Genomic DNA, 22,767 nt, shown 5'->3' with positions numbered 1-22,767 from the left:
CCCAGAAACAAGAGAGACAAGAGAAGCGAGGTGTATGAAGAAGCAGATGGGTCAGCAGAAGCCATGAGATGCAGAGGAGATTAAAGCACCATTAGTCAATGCAGCGGAGAAGGCAATGGCACCCCACTCCAGTACTCTTGCCTGGAAAATCCATGGATGGAGGAGCCTGGTGGGCTGCAGTCCATGGGGTGGATAAGAGTCGGACACGACTGAGCGACTTCACTTTCGCTTTTCACTTTCATGCATTGGAGAAGGAAATGGCAACCCATTCCAGTATTCTTGCCTGGAGAATCCCAGGGACTGCAGGGCCTGGTGGGCTGCCGTCTTATGGGGTTGCACAGAGTCAGACAGGACTGAAGCGACTTAGCAGCAGCAGCAGCAGCAGCAGCAGTCAATGCAGAGACACAAGAGGTCACAGGCTGGTTGAGAGCGAGGGGGCTGTTTCTCCAGAAGCAGGTACCAGAGTTGAGAGGATGGCTGAGTTTGATGGCAGACAAACCACAGCTCCTGTCAGATCCTGACAGACATTCAGTCTCGTGTGAGGTCTGCCTGTGCAGCTTCTCAGACTGTCCACCTGTTCTTCCTTACTTTCCCACACAATCTCAGCTGAGACCACAGTCAACCAAGGAAACCTCACCACGCTTCCTTCCCTCAGAGGATCCCCACCCATGCTTCCTCTCAGGGGCTCCTGTCCCTGAGGGCATGGAACATGTCACCCAGTCTTCATCTCTGTCCCTCTCTGTGTCACCCAACTTCTTCCTCACTTGAGTATTTCTCTCTCTCAAACATTCTGAGCTCCTCTGAAGTCATTATGTTCTAGAACTGAAATATAATTTTACTGAGTGAATTCAGTTTAATTTCCCTGATTCCTCTTCACAAAAGCAGGCAGGAGGAATGCCCTTCACCATTGCTGGGCAGCAGAACCTTCTGTGATGCTGAAAAGGTTCTCTCTCTGCCTTGTCCAATATAGTGGCCCCTGGTCATGGGTGGGTCATGGGCACTTGAAATGTGGTACTGCTCCTGGGGATACAGAGTTGTAATTTAGTTTAATTTTAATTAATTAAAAATAAACTTCAGTTAGCTACTTTAGATAGATAGGTGCCTAGTGGTTACCTTGTTGGTGAGCACAACTTTTATTAATAAATATTAATAAAGCACAACTTACTAACCTTCCTTTAAAAAAAAAAGAAGGGAAAGGAAGGGATAGGTTTTCCCATTTTGTCTTTATCCAGTCCTGACCCAAATAAGTTAATTACTTTACTTCATTAATGTATAATTCTTAAATATTTACTGAAGAGGTCATAATATGTGGTTCAAAGGCTACCTGCATCAACGTTCTTTGGGGTTTTAAAATGCAGATTCATGTACTCCAGGAACCTAGATTTTTAAAAACTCAATGGGGAAGACATCCCCGGTAGTAGAAGCGGATAAGGCTCCCCCTGCTAACACAGGGGCCACTGGTGCCATCCCTGATCTGGGAAGATCACACACACCATGGGGCAACTGAGCCTGTGTGCCCCAACTACGGAGCCCGTGCTCTCGAGCCCGCGAGCTGCTGCTATTCACCCTGAGCGCACAGAGCCCGTGTTCTGCAACAAGAGGAGCCACCGCAGTGACAACCATGCACGACGATGAAGGGCAGCCCCCGATCACCGGGACTAGAGGAAGTCCAGAAGCAGCAAGGAAGACCCAGTGCAGCCAAAAATAAATAAGTAAACAAGCAAACAAACCAACTGGATGTTCAGATAGCGATGCCAAAGAGTCTTAAGCACCAATGCATTACATTTTGTCTGGAGTTTGGTTTAAAAAAAAAAAAAATCCTTGCCTTATTTAATCAAAAGTTTTGAGCAATGCCTGCATCCTACTGTTTACCTGGCAGCCTACTTTAGGAAATTATTGCTTAATGACTGAGTCAAACAGAAAAAGTCTACTACATGTTTTCTTCCGTTTTCATTTCATACTTACATAACGTTGATTAGCAAAGATATATACTAGAAGCAAGGAGAGCGTCACCAAAACATGTGTGCAGTTAATTCTTGCGCCTGAACCAAATACAGCTTTTTCATGCACCAGACAGACATTTGTATATTTATTATGAATTTAATAGGGTTTGAAGACCAGTGCATTCATTGAAAAGAGATGTTCCATAATGAGCATATACTATTTCAGGAAAATTATAAAACGTCTAAAAGATCAGAGACCATTCTTATCCCTTGTATTCGGCAAAAGGGAGCAGACAGGGTGACTATGCACTTCCTGTCTCAATTTAGAATGACTGGAAAATTAAGCTCAGCATGGGGTGTATTTGGTATTGCTGTGCACAAATATAAGTGATACTAATGGATGTGATATTCAATATAGTTTCTGGTTTTTCCCTTGGGGAACATGTCTATGCACATTTAAGGCACTCTCAGACTTTAAGAAAATCCTATCTTTCCATGCTGATAAAAAATGGGGACAACCTATGCAATCTGTGGTCTATTCACATCTTTAGAGGATAACAAACTGTAGGAAGCACAGGATTTTGATCATCCATTGCCTCCTATCCCATTTTTAAACTTTGGGGCATGTGGTTTTCTTTTCATTTCATTTGGTTACAAGACTCTGAAACCAAAATTGCTTTCTACTGCAAAGAAAAATGCTCCTCATTAGCTTTTCCAATAAGGCCAGTTTATGCAAATCCAGAATTATTAACTAAATGACTGAAGTGACCTTAGTATGCAAGTTTAGAAATAGTTGGGCACTGTGGTATAGGAGAAAAACTAAGACTTGAACTCCTACTGTCCCTCACTTTAAAATCAGAAGTGATACAACACATTTTCCATATTTGCCTCTAACTCCCCAAAGAAAGGTAGTCAAAATGCTAGATTACAGTCTGAGCCTCTGTGAGCCCTCAACTTCTTCCCTCTTCCTCTTTTTCCCAATCTCTCTAAGGTTTATAAAGAATTGGGACATTTCAGGAAAATTTAAGATGCCACAGCTTGCTCTAAACAATTAGTTCATCAAAATCTAGGGAAATATATATTTTCCTTACAAATACCCTTATTTATGTAGACTTTGACTCTATAATGTCTGCAATATAGACACTGATATTCAGCTATTGATCAGAATCAGCTTCACTATGCAGGATGTCTCAGGCCAATATATAGTCTATGTTATTTAAACTCTAAGAGAAAAACCCATTTGATTAATGTAAAATCCTAGAAAGGCAAAAAAATTCAAGTGATTTCTTTTTTTTTTTTTGCTGACAGAAAACTCTTAAAATCCAACTTCCATGCAGCTTTTCTGAGAAAAAAAAATTAGATGTTTCCTCAATATAATGTTGAATCAAACAGAGGCATTTGGATTTCAAAGAAAACAACAAAGACAATAATGATAATAATATTAAAGCTTTAAAAGTTGATGTGAAAAAGACAAAATTCATAGAGAACATATTTGTAGTATTATTAGATAATTCTAATATTCTAATACGTTTAAAAAACATACTACAAAGAAAAATCATCTTTGTAAAGGCTTTTGAATACCGATGACTACTTCTGAACGGCTCTTCAGAATCCCTTTTTGCTTAGCAATTTTTGAGACCTTATGGGGCACGCTTCTGTCCAGTGAGCCTGATTTAATTTATATGGAAAAGCTGACTTAAAGCACTTTCTAGCAGTTTTGACTGGCCAGGCTCAGCTCAGAGAGACCTCCAAAGAGCACAGAAGAAAGGATACAGCCTTGCGATGGAAATTCAGGCTTGCGTGTGTGTGTGTGTGTGTGTGTGTGTGTGTAATGTGTGTGTGTGTAAGGCAGCAGCACAAATGAAGTTCACTTTTTGTTTTGCTCTACTGAATTAAGGGGTTTATAAAGCCAGGGGCTCTCATTATGGTAATGCAGGTTAAATACTTTAAAAAGCATCTGCTGTAACCCTCATGAATTAAAACCATTCTCAGAACCAGGGGATAACTGGTCAAAAATGCAGCCCCATGCTTTGTCCGACCAATTGAAGAGAGACTGTAAATGCTGCTGGGCAAATAAAGCTATGCTTCTTGGTAGCTTTTCATCCAATATAGAGAAATAACCAGAAGAAGGAAGAGTCTTACTCTTATGAATGAAATGGCAAGTCTACTAGTAATACTTCCTGACTGGCATTTATACACCATCTTTTATCAATCTGGGAATCTACTCTCCAATCACTCATAAATCACCACTGAACTCCTGAGAGGCCAAAACTGACCCCCACATTCACTGAGAGTCCTCAAAACCTGAGTCCACGGGTATAGTCTAACCATCCAGTAGACAATGTGGACAATTAACCTTCTGATAGTCCAGCCTGTTAATATATTTCAAATTAAGAGTGAGAGGAAGAAAGAGGAGCTCCTGCAATACTGTCTGTATCTTTGGATTAACTGGAACATTTAATGACTGAACAGTGACACAAGGAAGTAACATACGGGCCAGCAAATAAAAAGCCTTCCCCACAAAAAAGTTGATTCTCTATATACTTCAGCATTATGTTTCATTAAACAAAAAGGTATATATCAGCATAAACCTCCAAATAACCCAGACATTCCCAACTGGCAATAAAGACACAGCCTTTTCAGAGGTTGCCAGCTTATGCTTGTTTCTGTAATTCCTATATGATAACCAATGGGACAGTCTGACATGCCTAGAGATTGTCTCATTTAGGTTCTACTTTCCATCTGCAGAATAGCAAAGGTCAAAGAATCGGAAAGAAGGAAAAGAAAAGGTTCGCTATGATAAGGATTGTACCAGGGGCCACGCAGGAATCAGAAGGGGGTGAAACGACCCAAATGGCCATTAAGCAAACCTGGGGAGCCCATGCCCTTTTCCAAGGAGGTAGACAGTTCAGTTCTACACACAAACTTCTGGCAGGAATGTGAGTGCAATACGGCTAGAGTTGCTGATTTTTCAAGAAAAGCCAGAAATCTAGACATTGTGTAAAATTACCCAATTTTAAAGTGAGAGCAACCAACGGGAAAAAAAAATGGCATGGGCCACACACAGTAGGTCTGTGACGTAGACATTCTCCAAGATTAACCATTTCTAACCTCAGTAAAGAATGTGTGAGTAGGGAAGTGATTTGCTTATGACTACAATGGTTTGCCTGTGCCTATATAAATAAAATACCATTTTGGTCAGAATCCAGAAGGTGTCTAAAAATACGGAAATGACTTCAACCTGTAACGAAGGCCATAACGAACATAAAAGAGTCACTGGATAGAAAAAAACAAATCTGAAATATTTCATTTGAAAGATCGACTTGGTGTCTTTTCACAATTATTTTCCAAGTAGAGTAGATCACCCTACCTGTGCTCTTGAGAACGCTGTGCGCATCAGTGCTTGCTATTGGATAGACTTTTGCCATAACTATTGTTTTTCCCAAAGGTCCTCATGCTTTCTCCGGCTTCCGGTTGCAATCTTACATTTGGGACGGTAAAAATAGAAGACACTGCGGACAGAATAAAAAGTTTCCATTTATATATTTATAATCGTCTCTTTCAAAAAGTGAGGTGGAAATGCAATGCTGGACGTCCAGTACATGAAACAAAATGGTATACGTTGGTCTTTGAAATTGTCAAGTTGTCACAGCCACACACAAACACACAGATTTACACACACATATGACAGGACAGTCTGACTTCCCCTCCAAACCACAGCTCAGTTGACCTCTCATATATCTCTGATCTAGAACAATTAGCTTGAATTTGGAGATGAAATATTTTGCCCTTTCTTTGTGCCACTCTTCCACTCATTATTTGGAGAAGTATCTATTGAGCCCCATACTGTTTCAGGCTTTCAGAATCCTGTAGTGTATAAATCATAAGGAAAAGAAACTCTGGTGTTTGTAGACTTCATTTAGGGCAAACAGATGATAAACGGGCCTTAGGAAGCATCACTATGAACAAAGCTAGTGGAGGTGATGGAATTCCAGTTGAGCAATTTCAAATCCTAAAAGATTATGCTGTGAAAGTGCTGCACTCATTATGCCAGCAAATTTGGAAAACTCAGCAGTGGCCACAGGACTGGAAAAGGTCAGTTTTCATTCCAATTCCAAAGAAAAGCAATGCCAAAGAATGCTCAAACTACCACACAATTGTACTCATCTTACACACTAGTAAAGTAATGCTCAAAATTCTCCAAACCAGGCTTCAACAGTACGTGAACAGTGAACCTCCAGATGTTCAAGTTGGGTTTAGAAAAGGCAGAGGAACCAGACATCGAATTGCCAATATCCGCTGGATCATCAAAAAAGCAAGAGAGTTCCAGAAAAATATCTGCTTCTGCCTTATTAACTCTGCCAAAGCCTTTGACTGTGTGGACCAACAACAAACTCTGGAAAATTCTTCAAAAGATGGGAATACCAGACCACCTGACCTGCCTCCTGAGAAATCTGTATGCAGGTCAGGAAGCAACAGTTAGAACCGTACATGGAACAACAGACTGGTTCCAAATCGGGAAAGGAGTATGTCAAGGCTGTATATTGTTGCCCTGCTTATTTAACTTATATGCATCAAGAGAAATCCTGGGCTGGATGAAGCACAAGCTAGAATCAAGATTGATTCCAGGGAGAAATATCAATAACCTCATGCAGATGACACCACCCTTATGGCAGAAAGTGAAGAAGAAGTAAAGATCCTCTTGATGAAGGTGAAAGAGGAGAGTGAAAAAGTTGGCTTAAAACTCAACATTCAAAAACTAATATCATGATATCTGGTCCCATTACTTCCTGGCAAATAGATGGGAAAACAGTGGAAACAGTGGCAGACTTTATTTTCTTGGGTTCCAAAATCACTGCAGATGGTGACTGCAGCCATGAAATCAAAAAATGCTTACTCCTTGGAAGGAAAGTTGTAACCAACCTAGACAGCATATTAAAAAGCAGAGACACTACTTTGCCAGCAAAGGTCTGTCTAGTCAAAGCTGTGGTTTTTCCAGTGGTCATGTATGGATGTGAGAGTTGGACTATACAGAAAGCTGAGGGCCGAAGAATTGATGCTTTTGAACTATGGTGTTGAATAAGACTCTTGAGAGGCCCTTGGACTGCAAGGAGTTCCAACCAGTCCATCCTAAAAGAGATCAGTCCTGGGTGTTCATTGGAAGGACTGATTTGAAGCTGAAACTCCAATACTTTGGCCACTTGATGCGAAGAGCTGACTCATTGAAAAGACCCTGATGCTGGGAAAGATTGAAGGCAGGAGGAGAAGGGGACGACAGAGGCTGAGATGGTTGGATGGCATCATTGACTCAATGGACATGAGTTTGAATAAACTCTAGGAGTTGGCGACAGATAGGGAGGCCTGGCGTGCTGCAGTCCATGGGGGTCACAAAGAGTCGGGACATGACTGAGCGACTGAACTGAACTGAACTGATGATAAATACTCAGACAAATAAATCAACTAGTTCTAAGTGTTATGAAGAAAAATAAAGCAGGGACAAGAAACAGGAAGTGCTGTAGTGGAAGCAGGTCAGTGAAAGCTTCCCAGGTAAGGTATCTTTGAGCAGAGACCCCAAAAAGGTGAGAGGGCAAGTCATAGAAAGATCTAGAGGAAGATCAAGGATGAACCGAAGAAAGAGCAAACATCAAAGCCTTTCTAAGGAGAAGCAGGCAAAACAATCAGGAGGTTACTATAAGATGCAGGTGAAAGACCATGGTAGGTGACATGGGGTAGGTAATGGAAGGGGAGAAGTCAGCATGGTCTACTGATCTACTTTGAAGGTACGCTAACAGGGTCTATGGAAGAACTGGGTTTGGGTGTAACAAAAGAAGAATCCAGGGTAACTTTCAACAACTGGAAGAATGACATTGCCATTTATGAACAAGATAAAGACTACAAAATGAGCAAGTCTGGGGGAAAAGATAAGGAGTTCAGTTTTGGTAATATGAAGCTGGAGATGCCTACTAGACATCCAAATGGAGATGTTAAGTAGGAGCTGGATATGCAAGTCTGGAATCAAGGAAGATGGGCCTGGAGATTGAAATTTGGAAGCTGTCAGTATACACAGATGATATCTAAATCATGAGATTAAATAAAATCATCTGGGCTCTTGGGAGTGTATGCAGATGGGAAGATCTGAGGATTAAGCCCCAGGGCATTCTAAGAGTGAGAGGTTTGGCAGATGAGAAATCTGCAAAGGAGTATGAAAAGAAATGTTTAGCTGAGTGAAAGGAAAATGTCCTGTCCTGGAAACCAAGTGAAGGAAATATTACCAGCAGGAGATGGTGGTCAATTGTGAATTATGCTGATGGGTCAAGATGAGGGCCAAAGATCCATGGATAGAGCCTGAAACCGACAGCTGTGGCATCTTGGGTGCAAAAGTTTGGCACAAAAGGATTTAAGAGAAAATGGAAGTCTAGGAACTGGAGCAGCGAATATATTTCAACAGGGTGAGTTTTATTTTTAAAAAGATGGCATGGAGATCCATTCAAGGCATGATGTTGTTTTAGGATAATATATAGGACATATGTAGGAATAGGTCAGAAACCCTACCAACAGAAGAGCTGGAAAGGTCCTCAGGGCTCACTGTGTCTCTAAATGAGAAGCCGGAAACCCACAGAGACTAGGGCACTTGTCCAAAGTTGCCTGGCTAGTTAATAGTGGAGCTGATGCTATAAAGCTAGAGTCCAGGCGGTCTGATTCCCAGTTCAGCGCTCCTCACACTGCACCAATTTGTTGGCCTTCTTTTACTGTAGATCTGAGCTTTGTGAATTAGCAAATGAATGTAATAAAATCAAGGACTCTGCGCTATGAAGTGTATTTTGTTCATTTACTTTGACAAGGGTAGTTCAGCTTCAATAATTTATGTAACTTGATAGTATACACAGGAGAATGCCCTGTGGTGTATTTGGGGAAAGTAATGAATTTCTTCTAAATCAGCCCTCGATTTACTTCCCTGCAATTAAATCTTTGTGAAGAAGTGGGGCAAGGCTGTTGGGGTTTTGGGATAGAGGGAGAATGACAGGGTGCCCCTAGAATTAGCCAGCTTTAACTGTCAGATCCCCAGGTAACTGTGCCATAATTCTCGCTTGATGAATTTATAATTCCTTCTTCAGTGGCACACTAATATATTACTTCTAAATTTTGGTATTATGTAAACTGGTGAGGTTTTAAGGACTAGTACAATAAAGATATTATATTGTTATACGTTCTTCCAAAGCAAATAACAGTCTGGCATCAGCATATAACTTCATTTTTATAAGAATTCATGGAATGACTGCAGGGCTCTGTGTAACCAAGGTTCTAATAACATTTGATACTCATCTCAAAAGGTCTGCTACATTAAAAGTAGGCCAAGAAGGCTGGAGCCCACTTTGAACTTACTTTTGTTACAATCTTCTTCTCTTTACCTGGGTTTGCTTTTTGCTTGCATAAGTGTTTTCTCTTTGTGGACATTCTTTTCTTTAAAAAAAAAAAAAAATGCCATGACCTATCTTTAAGAATGTGATGCTGTGGACTTAATTGTATCCCTCCAAAATTCAAATCCTGGAGTCCCAATGTGATAAGCTTTTAGAGATGAGGTCTTTGGATAGAAATTAGGGTTAGATGCAGTCGTAAGAGTGTGGCCCTTAGCATGAGATTAGTGGCTTATAAGAAAAGGAAGAGATAGAGATGTCCTGGTTTTTCTCTCTCTGCCATGTGATGATAAGGGAGGCGCTGTCTCATCGGGGACCTTGATTTTGCAAACACCTTGATCTTGAACTTCTAGCCTTCAGAAATGTGAGAAATAAATGTTTATTGTTTAAGCCCCAGTCTATATTATGTTGTTATTGCAGCCTGAGCAGATTACGTATTAAAGTAAGGTTCCTAAAGCTGGTCAGTCTAAACCATGACTTGGTTGCTAAGACAACCCATTTATCGGTTCTGCAACACTTCTTTTCAGATGGCCCCCTTTCCAAATCTCCTTGAAAAGGAGGGTATGAGGATATGAAGATATGAGGATACTGGCGCTGCTGCTGCTGCTGCCATTTGCCAGGTGGTGAACTTTTACAAGACTCCACATTAACATAAAATTTAATTTTAAGAATTTCAAGAACTTCTAAATACATTCTGCAGAATATTAACCTAGATAACAGTCACCAAAACCAGTCATTTCACCTAAAAAGAAACTAGTTCCCAAAGTCTCCAGAGCCTAGAAATTCTTTGTTTTGTAAACATGTTTACAAGGACGACCACGTTGTTCGAGATGGAAATGACTGTGGTATTTAAGACTGGGATTGTCCTTTCTTGCGACTGGATTTATGCTTCATAATGATTATCTACTAGACACAGAAATAGCATTTCTGTAACTCAAAATTGTTACCAGAGGCATTTAGCAGAATCTTGCTTGAAAAATATAATGATTTTTCATCTTTATTCTCCCCCCTTCAAAAGGTTTCACTGCCCCTGATGTTTAACGTTATGCAAAGGCGTGTTTCTGCCAATGAATATCGCCTTATGGTTATGCTTCTGCAAATAGCCTGCTGTGAGCTGATAAAGGGATTAATGCAGCCAAAATTCTTAATCTGTGAAATTACAAATTAAATTCTCATATTAAAAATACCACCCTGAGGTATTTTTTGTGGTTTTAATTCCCCTCTGGTGTTCTGCATACATTGTGCTTGTTAATGACGGGGACAAGGCTGTCTCCGTTGGCAGCCTGCTGCCGAGTGATAATGTGGAGGCATTTACTTACTGATAGAAACTGGATTTAACCACTGGCTGATAAACTAAGTGGCAAGTGGGTAATAAGTCCATATTAACAAAAAAGTACTACTACAGAATTCAGAATTCATAGACCATCAAAATCCTGGCTTAAACTCAATCATTAAGTCAGATGGGATTGAGATGTCACCAAGGAGGACTGCTATCAAGTTACAAGTTATACTAAAGGGGAAAACAAATCATGTGTTCGAATTCGATGAGCCAGAAACTCATTAGTTTGTTTTCAGTATGGGAAGATGTGTCACCAATTGATTATTTTTCTACAGGGATTTCATCTTTAATTTTTTTTTTTTTTAATGGGGATAGCAGTAGTAATGATCAATGGGTAGACTATTGGAAAGTAAGTAGGGAATATTGGATAATATGGACTCGGAATATATAAACTACTGAAGAAGATTACTACAGGGTAGTAGTGGGTTAATACATCTAGAGTCACTTTAGAGTTAAAAAAAAAAAGGTAATTAGAATTCATTTTGAGATAGAAAAGATTCAGGGTAGGAACACCCTCGAGTTGTTACTTGGGATTTAGTTGCCAAATAAAAGGTTACTGTTGTCAAGGAGATTCCAGTGCTTATCAATGGGGGAAGTCTAAAGTCTAAGAGAATAAAGACATAACTTTTATGTATGGTGCGTGTGTGCATGCTAAGTTGCTTCAGGCATGTCTGACTCTTTGTGACTCTACGGACCATAGCCCCACCAGGCTCCGCTGTCCATGGGATTCTCCAGGCAAGAATACTGGAGTAGGTTGCCATGCCCTCCTCCAGGGGATCTTCCCAATTTAGGGATTATCGAACCTGCCTCTCTTCCATCTTCTGCACTGGCAGGCAGGTTCTTTACCACCAGTGCAACCTGGGAGGCCGATGTCCATGGTAAGTGATGTATATTCAAGGATTAATAATGATATTATAGATATCCATCCATACATGCAGTATATGAATTTTTAAGGGAATAAGAAAAGAGTATGAGAAGAAATATCTCTCACTGGCATTTGGAAAGAATGTATCACCATTGAACAAAAGTGTTCTTACTGCAACAGTATTTTGCAAAATTTCACAAGAATTTTGTTTCACACTTTGGAAGAAAGATGAGATCCTCCCAGTCATAAATCCTCCCCCAAATATTTAAAATGTAATTGGAAAAGGCTGTGTAAATATGAACCCTTGTAAAAACAAAACAAAAACCCACCCAGGAATGTGTTTTGTTTTAAAAGACCCAGAGAAGAACTCTGTATGAATACCAAGAGCATTTGTAGTTAAAATGAATTACATGTCTTCAGTTCTTACATGTCAATTCAGTGTATTAGCCAATTGCCAACTCTGTTCGTCAGCTCACTACATAGCAGCCCTTTTTAAGGTTATTGTTACAACCAAGATAGTCTCTGAGAATCAAACAGAAATGAATCATTTCTACTCCATGTTCTGCAGCCAGTTAAAAAGTACTGTACGCATAAAGTACTAAATATGTAAATCATATTTTCCTTCTCCTTTATGACTGCTCAGATCATTTTTTTGGACACACACATAATCAAATACAAAGACATGCAGCTGCTGACTGCAGAGCAGAGATAGCAAAATAAGGAATCCATTTTCTTCCTGTGTCTGGTAAGCTCACAATTGAATGGCAGGATTCTACTAAATATATATGCACACTACCTCCCTTCCCCCATTCCATCTCTCTCTCTTTGTATACACATACACACGTTACGTACATATACATGTAATGCATATATTAACATAAACACACATAATATTACAGAAGCACAAACATGTGAACCCCTCTACATGTATGTTACACATGGATGCTAAAATCATGCCCCGGCTTCAATTAGATGTTTCAAACTTGTCATACTCACTATCAGTCAGTTCCCATAGCCGTGGGGGTAGGTCACTAAAATACTCGTGGCTCAAGGCAGCCTGAGCTGATAGTCTGTTCTTTGGGGAACACTGGAGGAGCTTGGAGGCCAGATCTTCTGCATGATTCACATAGCTGAGCCTGAAAACACAAGCAAAAAAGGGAGAAATCAGAACAAATAGAAAGTTCAAGTAAGACATGCTGTGGTTTAGTTGCTAAGTTGTGTCTGACTCTTTGGACCCCATGGACTGCAGCACACCAGGCTTCCCTGTTCTTCACTATCTCCTGGAGTTTGCTCAAACTTATGTCCATTGAGTCAGAGATGCCATGCAACCATCTCATCCTCTGTCTTCTGCTTCTCCTCCTGCCCTCAATCTTTCCCAGCATGAGGGTCTTTTCCAGCGAGTCGACTCTTGGCATCAGGTCGCCAAAGTATTGGAATTTCAGCTTTAGCATCAGTCCTTCCAATGAATATTCAGGGTTGATTTCCTTTAAGATTGAGACATTAGGCTCACCTAATTTTTCTGGGCCTATTTATTCCCGGACAAGAAAACAAGTTAAATTGGCCTTTGAAAGTAAAAAGAAGCAGCCTTCACAGTAGTTCTTGAAGTATCTGTTACTCTAAACCAGGTTTCACTCTTAGTATCCTCATTGATCTAACATATTTCTATATGAGCTGAGGGTTGATGTTTTCAATATAGAATTAGGTCCCAAGGTAGAAAATTTCAGAACATAATTTATCAAATAGTAGCCAGAATTTGCTCAGAGAGTATATGTACTGCATACACATCTGGATATATTTACAAGGAAATTAATATAAAATAAGCAGGAGAATTAAAATAAATCTTCTATTAAATTCTCTAGTTACTAAAGTTACTTTTCCTTGAAGAATTTACATTTTCTTACATTGAATGAAAAATTATTGGAATAAATGCCCTTTCAAAAATTAACAATTGTAATATTAATGTGCAGGTTAACAAAGGGGATGAGCTTAAACCATATGGGACTGAATCAATTCAAGTTGACCTTTAAAACAACAGTAGATAGAAAATATGTTTCAAGATTACCAAAAAAACAGAAGAGTAAAATTTTCCATGTGGTACAACTTTCAAATGAGTAGCAGACCACACTGTCCAGCCCAGTCTTGTTTTTCATGGAATCTCTTTTTCACCTCTAAGAGCAATCAAACCCAGAGAGTTAACCTAAAGATGATGGTTAAACTCTTCCTAAGAGTGACTACTACTTACGAGTAGTTGAACATGTGTCAAGCACATTCTTACGCACTTTTCACAAACTCTCATATTTACTATTTGGCAAGATAACTCTGTTTCCATCTTAACATCAGGGGGAGCTAAGTCAAAGTCAGAGAAGGTAATAAGTTGCCCAATTAGCAGGTTGAAAGGATTCCAATCCATCTAGAAACAGTTGACTCTAAAGTGGTTTGTATGTACCAAAACTCTCAGAAAGTTTCAAAAGGCTTTTACCCACAGATTCCAGAGTTTGTGCAGTAAGATGCAGTTAAGTCAGTGGCTCTGAGACAGCCAAAAGAATGTGAAGAAAAGCTGCATCTGCTAGTGGGTATTCTTTCAAAAGCCCTGACACTACAAAAAATTCAATTAACCAATAAACATTTTTCCTCAATGATCAAAAATTCTCTCCCTCCCCCTCCTCAAGCATCTCTTAAGGGCTGATTTAAAATTATTAATGGTGTGTGTGAGGGGAGGATGGGTTAGGGGTGAGGAAAAGGAAAAGAGCTCATGAATTTGGGAAGAGAAAGAGAAAAGGAGGGGAGCAAAGAAAAATATTACAGTATCCAAAGATCCAGTCTAAGAGACCTTCTTTCTAAATCTTTGTAGGTACAGGTCTCACTGATGGGGGTTCAGTGTTTGGCTACTGCAAGGGATGTTTTTAAAAAACTGATCAGCGTATTGGTTTTAAATTTCTACCTGGCAAAGAGAAACCTGTCTAAAGGAAAAGGAGGTGTTCTTAAAATTCTCTGTGCTTTTTCTCTTTCTTTTAATAGGGTCCAGGACCATCCAAGTCATTCTTTCCTCTTACTAAGACTATTTCGCTAGTAAAAAATTTTCGTTAACATCTTGCTAAACATCAAATGCAAACTTTGAGATAGGTAGACTTCATGATAAAAACTTCAATTATATTGAATGTATAGTTTATGTGTAATCACGGTGAATAACATATTGGTATCAATTTTATACAGTTTTGATAAAACACAACATCAGAGCCAGACTGAGAGTAGATATGAGTTTTAGGCCTGACTCTGTTACAAGAGAGATGAACTACATTATGTCTGCAGTCCTTCCAGCTTCAACAGGCCATGAATCATCCTTGCAGTGTGGTTTCACTATTTTGAAGAATGGTAAGTATCTAGATTTAATGTAAATGCATAAATAATATTTAAGCATGATAAATTGATAATATTTATGATAAATATCTAGATTTAATGTATACACACCTGAATATAGGGAATTAATCAAGAAGACATTTCCCTTCTCCAAATAGACCAAACTTGTTAATAAAGTCAATAAAACAATAAAATGCTTATTTGTGCTATTCAGTTTATGCACAAACATTTGAATTATCATATAAAATTTTAATTTGGAGAGTTTGCTATCTTGTATTTCAGGAACCACATTTTGGGCTTGCATGGTGTCTCAGTGGTAAAGAATCCTCCTGCCAACGCAGGAGACGTGGGTTGGATCCCTGGACCAGGAAGACTTCACATGCCACGGAGCAGCTCAGCCGGTGTGCCACAACTCCCGAGACTGCCCTAGAGCCCAGAAGCTGCAACTATGGAGCCCACGAGCCACAGCTACTGAAAGCCACGTGCCCAGGAGTGGGTGCTCTGCACAGGAGACGCCACCGCAATGAAAGGCCCAGGCCCCCAACTGTGAGCCGCCCCTGCTCGCTGCAGCTAGAGAAAAGCCTGACCCAGCACAGCCAGAAACAAACAAATGACCATGTCCACTCCAGCTCTCCACACAGACTTGCCACCTCACAGTCTTCATCATTACCAGAACCTCTTTTTGAGTCCATTTAAATAGTCTGAGATATGATACTTCTGGGATGTCTTATTTGGAAGTTTCATCCCAAGCAATTAGTTAACTTTATCAGGATGTTAGAATGACTGTGGTTGTTTTCGGTCACCCACTGTGATGGGAGCCAAATTTTGTTTTATATATGGTAAAGTTAGGTAATTAAAAGCTTAGCTCTCTAGCACTGTTATCTCTTCCTGGTATATTCAGTTTTTAATCCTTCTATGATGACCTTGTTTATCTTTAATAAAATTTTCTGAACTAACATTCTTTTTTTCTCATTAATGTAATGACCTCAGCTTTTTTGTTTGTTTAGTATTTGCCTGGTATACCTTTTGTCATCCTCTTTTATTTCACACCAGTAATTTTAAGGTGTCTCTCATAAACATTTCATAATCCCTGTCTTCTAATGAGAAAATTTAGTCCATTTATATGTCATGATTACTTTACTGATATATTTGGAATTACTGCTACCATTTTAATCTTGCATCCTATTTTGTCCTGCTTTTATCTTTTCCCTCTTTCCCTATCTTTTTTGAATTGAGTTTTAAAATTCAACATTTTCCATCTTCTATTTTAGAAGTTATACATTCCATTTCCATGTGTTTACTTGTTACTCTTTCCTTTACTTTTTTCATTTCAATATATTTATTTCAATGTTTAGAGTCGAGCAGTAAGTTTTGTAATTTGTATTGCGACAAAGTATTTTTCCAGAGAACTATAATCATACAACCCAGAGAGTATATATATGATTGAACTAACACCCATATATAGCACCATTTCACCAATTACATAATCAGACAAAATGTCAAGTGTACAAATATTACGTTATACACCTCAACAGGAATATAAAATGTTAGATGTCTGCTCAATTTGTCAACAGAAACAAATTTCTCCTTTTGTAAGAAAGACAGAAAGAAGCAAAAAAATTTACACTCTCTAGCAACAATTGTAGGTGAACAATTTCCAATAAATACTGGAAAAAATTAAAGGATTTTCAGAAATTTTGATTTAGAATTATTTCAGCTAAAACAATGGATCATGTCTACCTTTAAAAAAATATTGGCTAAACTAATGGGCATATTCTATATGTTCTACATGAGACACACACAGTGTTTTGCCAAAAATACTTAACAGCTCACTCCCAGTCTGTTTTCAGGCCTCTTTTAAGTTGCACCTCAAAGTGTAAACATTAAATTAATTTTAAGACATTTTTGTCTAGAGACATTAAAATATGTACTTCTGTACAATGTGGACTTTACGTGAACTTTACAACCAGAGATTTGTGATTTTAAAAATGGAGCTTTTCATAACCACATGAAATGAAATTTATAGAAAGACATTAAAACCCTGATGATGGGAAAGATTGAAGGCAAAAGAAGGGGGCAGACAGAAGATGAGATGGTTAGACAGCATTACGGACTCAAAGGACATGAATTTGGGCACACTCCTGGATTTAGTAAAGGACAGGGGAGCCTGGCATGCTCCTGGCATGGGGTCGCTGAGTCAGACAGGACTTAGCAACTGGACAATAAAAACAAATTAAAAAATCAACATAAAATTTGATCAAAGGCCAACAAAATCTGTGGTTGTACAAATCTTATGTATACTGTTTTAAATATGGCAGATACAGACATAAAAGAGCAGGCAAGTAGCCATACAGGCCCTCCTATCAATGTCTGAAATGACCGAAGGGATAAACCATGGAGGACAGTTCCCGGGATTTTAATTCTGCACAATATTAAAAACATACAAGTATCGTGCTGGATATTTCAGCACCTAGTCTCTCTAAAATTCTTATGTATTGATAAGATTCTGGAATGGGAATAGATTTGAAGACTTATAACCCAATACTGCAAGGTTTCGGGAAGGTCAATTGATCAAAATGATAAGCATGCTTTAAATGCTGAACAGCAATATTTTTTTGCTAAGTTTCCAAACAGGTTGACTGTAATCCAAACACAGAGGCTGCAATTCTGCTAAGCTTGAGGCCTGATAAAAATGCTTATCAGCGCTCGTATGAAAGCTTCATTAGACTTATCATTCACCACACCTATATGTTGGCTAACACATACAATAAATTGCATCCAGTCCAAAGTTCCAGTTCCAAGGAAATTAAGACATAGAAGAGTCTAGCCTTACTGACTACAACAGTAGGGTCTAAGACTGCTAGTATCCATGAAGTGCAGCTGGATTTTAGAACAATGCTTCCCCATATACAAAAGGTGCTTGTTTTAAAAAATCTTGGTTCCACTTTTTTTCAGAAATTGTACTGCATCTTCATATTTCACTCTGCTTTCAATTAATGGGGCTTCCCTGGTGGCTCAGACAGTAAAGAATCTGCCTGCAATGTGGGAGAGCTGGGTTTGATGCCTGGATCGGGAAGATCCGCTGGAGGAGGGCATGGCAACCCACTCCAATATTCTTGTCTTGGAAGTCCCATGGACAGAGGACCTGGTGGGCTACAGTCCATGGAGCTGCAAAGAGTCGGACATGACTGAGCAGCTAATACACTTTCAATTTATGCTAAGACAACAAACATTAGAGTTCTGCCCAGACCTGTAACACGCTGATAATTCTTTAGGAAACTTCCTTCTTTTTGGCCACACCGCACAGCGTGTGGGATCTTATTTCCCTGACCGAGGACTGAACCCTTGCACCCTGCATTGGAAGCACAGAGTCTTAACCACTGGACTGCCAGGAAGTCCCAGGAAACTTCATTTTACAAGACATAATAAGTCATCCACAGTCCAGCTAGATGGCAGTGCATCACCATTCTTCAGCCAACCAAAAACCTGATGACTTTTCTCTACAAGAGCAGTATTGTAAGCTGCTTCACATATTCTTACTGTGTGCTAACACCACACTTTTTAAGTTCCTCTATGCATTTGTTCCTCTACACATTGAAAGAGATGGGAATACCAGACTACCTGACCTGCCTCTTGAGAAACCTGTATGCAGGTCAGGAAGTAACAGTTAGAACTGGACATGGAACAACAGACTGGTTCCAAATAGGAAAAGGAGTACGTCAAGGCTGTATATTGTCACCCTGCTTATTTAACTTCTATGCAGAGTACATCATGAGAAACGCTGGACTGGAAGAAACACAAGCTGGAATCAAGACTGCCGGGAGAAATATCAATAACCTCAGATATGCAGATGACACCACCCTTATGGCAGAAAGTGAGGAAGAACTAAAAAGCCTCTTGATGAAAGTGAAAGAGGAGAGTGAAAAAGTTGGCTTAAAGCTCAACATTCAGAAAACGAAGATCATGGCATCTGGTCCCATCACTTCACAGCTGTTTTTAATACCATCAAGTGCATCATAAAAGCTTCCACACTATATACCTCCACCCTTAGTTCTCCAAGTGTGTGGGGCTCCTTAACTTTCTAAATACCTGAAATTCAAAGTGACACCTTCTCTTTACCCTCCTGCCAAACAACAACAACAAAAAGTAGAAACACTTGAATATTGATGACACTGGTCCCCTCTTTCATGTTATACTGTCTAATATTTTATTTCTGCTTTCTACACAAGGACACACATTAAACACTGTTTTCTTTATTATTATTAAAGTTTACCTGTGTTTATCATTTATTTAATCAGCTTTCCTTGCACGTTTTAGGCATTCCTTTCCAGATAACTTTTTTGTATCTGAAATACAAACTTTGGAAGTACTATAAAGAAGTGAAGTCGCTCAGTTGTGTCCAACTCTTTGCGACCCCGTGGACTATAGCCCACCAGGCTCCTCCGCCCATGGGATTCTCCAGGCAAGAATACTGGAGTGGGTTGCCATTTCCTTCTCCAGGGAATCTTCCCAACCCAGGGATTGAACCCAGGTCTCCTGCATTGCGGGCAGATGCTTTAACCTAGGACGTTGGTGGCAAATTCTCTGTTTTGTTTTCATACAGGATAATGGTTGCCCAGTGATATAATTCTAGGTTTAAAGCATTTTCCCTTAACTCAGAAGATACCATTAAACAGGCTTCTCTTGATGCCTGTTAGCTCTTCTCTTCATGCTCAGAGTTCTGTAGGTGTGATGTATGGGCTTCTTTTGATTTAACCTGCTTGGTATTCACAGTGTTTCCTGAATTTGAGGTTGCATGTCTTTCATCAATTCTGGAGGAAGATCTCAGTCATTACTTTTCGAATACTGCCTTAGTTCAATTTTCTCTTCCCTCATTTTGTATTAATAACACCAATGTAATGCCATCTTATTAAATTTTCCATGTCTTCAGTTATTCTTTCATATTTTCCATCTGTTAGTCCCTCTGTTCTCCATTCTGGATAATGACTTCAGAGCCATCTTCCAGCTCAACTAACTCTAATCAGGGCCATCTAATATGCTGTTTTCCCTAGTCATTTTGTTCTTATAAATTCTTTAAATCTCTGACAAATTTGCATTTTCAACTTAAATGGTTTCCTGCTCAAGTTTTTAATGTGATCTTTTACTTTTTTGGGCTTCCATGGTGGCTCAGATGAACCGCCTTCAGTGCAGGAGACCCAGGTTCGAACCCTGGATTGAGACGATCCCCTGGAGAAGGGAATGGCAACCCACTCCAGTATTCTTGTCTGGAGAATCCCATGGACAGAGAAGCATATTGTAAATACAGTTTTGTTCTATGATAATTTCTAATATCCGAAGTTCTGGGCGAGGTGGAGGAGTCCAGTTTTGTTGTTTTTGCTACTGAGCGTCACTCACGATGACTTTTTCATGTTTTATAATTCTGGATTTGGGGCTCATGCTTGGCTTTGATAATCCGTGGGGTTCCTGAGGTGTCTGGGTTGAGAATATGTTTCTTTATATGGATTTTCTTATGCTTCTGCCAGGAGCCCTGGAGCTCTCTCAACATCTACGAACTCCAAGTTCTTTCTGCTGGCTTGCAAGACCAAGTGAGTTATATAAACTCAAACCTAAATGTGTAGAGTTCTCAGGGGAGTCTTTTTCATCCCTAGTCAGAGCCATGGCCAACACAAACAACGGTCCTTGCAGTCTCTCTTTGCTCGAAGTAGATTTTTTTTTTTTTTTTAAGCTAGCCCATTACTGACTGAAGTGCTTTGAAGGCCTTGACTCTCTGTGGGGAATCTCAACTCCTATACCCTTCCAACTTTCTCAGGCCCAAAGTCTTGTTTCCTGACCCCCAGATCGCTCCATGTTCCTGTTTTAGGAACACCTCCAGGGCAGCTCCAACTGTAGCACTTACTTATCACTCTGTGTTTTCCATTCTTGGCCCCTGGAGATTTCACGTAATGTCTTCTTGGTTCAGCTATGGGTACACATTTGAATGGATGTGCTTGTATTTTATCTTGCATTTAGGTGATTTTTAGTGGTAGAACAGACTTGCCTACTCCCAACTCATACTCTATAATCTAAGTAGCTACTATAAAATCATCTACACTTGCAATTTTTAGGCATTTCTCCTTGGAATAATCAAAAATTGGTATTGCTATTTCACCTCTTTTTTTTAAATTAATTCTTTTAGGTCACCTCTATTAAGCCTTGAAAACTAGCTTAAGTGAAGTTGTTTCAGGCTAATGTTCCTTCTACATGCAGCTTTTAAAAAAAATAATTTTAAAATTTATTTATTGCTGTGCTGGGTCTTTGTTGCTGTGCTGACTTTTCCTCTAGTATGGCAAGCGGGGACTTCTCATTGAGGTGGCCTCTCTTGTTGCCATGCACAGGCTCTAGGGCTCGCAGGCTTCAGTAGTTGTGCCACAGGGGGTCCGTAGCTGTGACTCCCAGGCTCTAGAGCACAGGTTTAATAGTTGTGGCACAGAGGCTTAGTTGCTCTGCAGCCCATGAGATCTTCCTGGATCAGGGATCGAACCTGTGTCTCCTGCTTTGGTAGGCAGATTCTTTATCACTGAGCCACTAGGGAAGCCCCACCACTCAACTTTATAGATGACTCTCAAGCACATTTTCCTAAGTGGAAGAAGCCAAAGGCTACATACAAATGATTTTCTTTAGATGACATTCTGAAAAAGGCAAAATTATTGAAACAGAAAAGTGATCAGAGATTGTCTGAAGCTGGTGGTAGGAGAAGTTAAGAAAGGGGCACCAGAGGATATTTTTCAAATGGCTCTACGTCTTGATCAAGGGGGACAGAGATCAGGCCATCTAGAGATGGGAGAAGGTAGGGTCAGGGGAACATGTCAAGGAAATTCAGCAAAGGAAGCAGTTTGGAGAGATGAAGTGTTACAGGTTTGTCACAAGGAATATTTAGATATCACGGGTGGAGGCTGGTTCTGGTGAGTGACTGACATCGGGACTTCTGTGTCCGAGGGGAGCCCTGATGCCTCTAGGGATGTCCCAGCAAATGGGGAGATTCAACTGCTAATGGTGAGTCTCCCCAGCTATAGAGTTCAGTGCTGGATTCCAGGTCACTGAGTGGGGGTCTGCCTTAGGCTGTTGGAACTACACCTGTCAGCCCACAGGGTGAGCTCAACCAGCTCCAAGTTCCTGGAGGGTCACATAAACCAGGCAGGGTACGTGTGACAGAAACTGTCGTGTTTACTCCTCATTTATTTATTGGTCACACCAGGTGGCATGTGGGATCTGAGCTCTGCAGCCAGGGAGCGAACCCCCGCCCCCTGCAGTGGACGTGCAGAGTCTTAACACTGGATCACCAAGGAAGTCCCATATATTCTTTTTTTTTTTTTTTAAAGTAAAAGATGTGTTTGTTGTTTGTGGAAACTCTCTGGGAAAAATCTTAAGGAATTTCAAAATTATAAATCTGTGTGACAATGAAGAGAAACAATATCTACTGAATTCAGAAGTTTTTTTTTTTGTGGAGAGAGTCTTACGATTAACTTTCAGACAAATGCTTTTAATATAGTTGAAAATAACAGCATTCTGCTGTTCTAATCATAACAAACTTGCATCCTTTTCCGAGTCCCTATTTATGCAACACACACACACTCACACACTTTACCTGAGGTGGAAAAAAATGTGCAATGATATAACATGAATAGCAAAAAAACATGACTAGAGAGCAGGATATTTTCTTTATCCCTAGTGTAGTTTTTTCCACCTCAGAAATGAGGCAGATGGAACAGACGGTCGTTAAGGGCTGCCGGGCTCTCGCATCAGGTGTCCTCTGACCTCGGAAGAACCTGAGTGCGGCCTGGAGGCAGGGAGCATGCGCACAGCTGTACT

General features: G+C 39.9%; 1 protein-coding gene across 8 annotated transcripts in view; it reads right to left on the bottom strand.

Moving 5' to 3' along the window:
- Nucleotides 1-22,767, bottom strand: part of CDK14 (cyclin dependent kinase 14) — a 659,101-nt gene that overhangs the window by 97,904 nt on the left and 538,430 nt on the right. For 6 of the 8 annotated variants that reach the window (XM_061413377.1, XM_061413373.1, XM_061413380.1 and 3 more), the window contains one exon: nt 12,559-12,698. In XM_061413377.1, the coding sequence (XP_061269361.1) occupies nt 12,559-12,698 (140 nt within the window). Of the gene's footprint in view, nt 1-5,313; nt 5,456-12,558; nt 12,699-22,767 lie in introns of all 8 variants that reach the window. The other 2 variants (XM_061413375.1, XM_061413376.1) reach the window with 1 other exon arrangement.

This window comes from Bos javanicus, chromosome 4 (genome assembly GCF_032452875.1).
Source record: "Bos javanicus breed banteng chromosome 4, ARS-OSU_banteng_1.0, whole genome shotgun sequence".
In the NCBI taxonomy this organism is placed as follows: Eukaryota; Metazoa; Chordata; class Mammalia; order Artiodactyla; family Bovidae; genus Bos; species Bos javanicus.
This window is presented reverse-complemented; position numbering and strand designations above follow the sequence as displayed.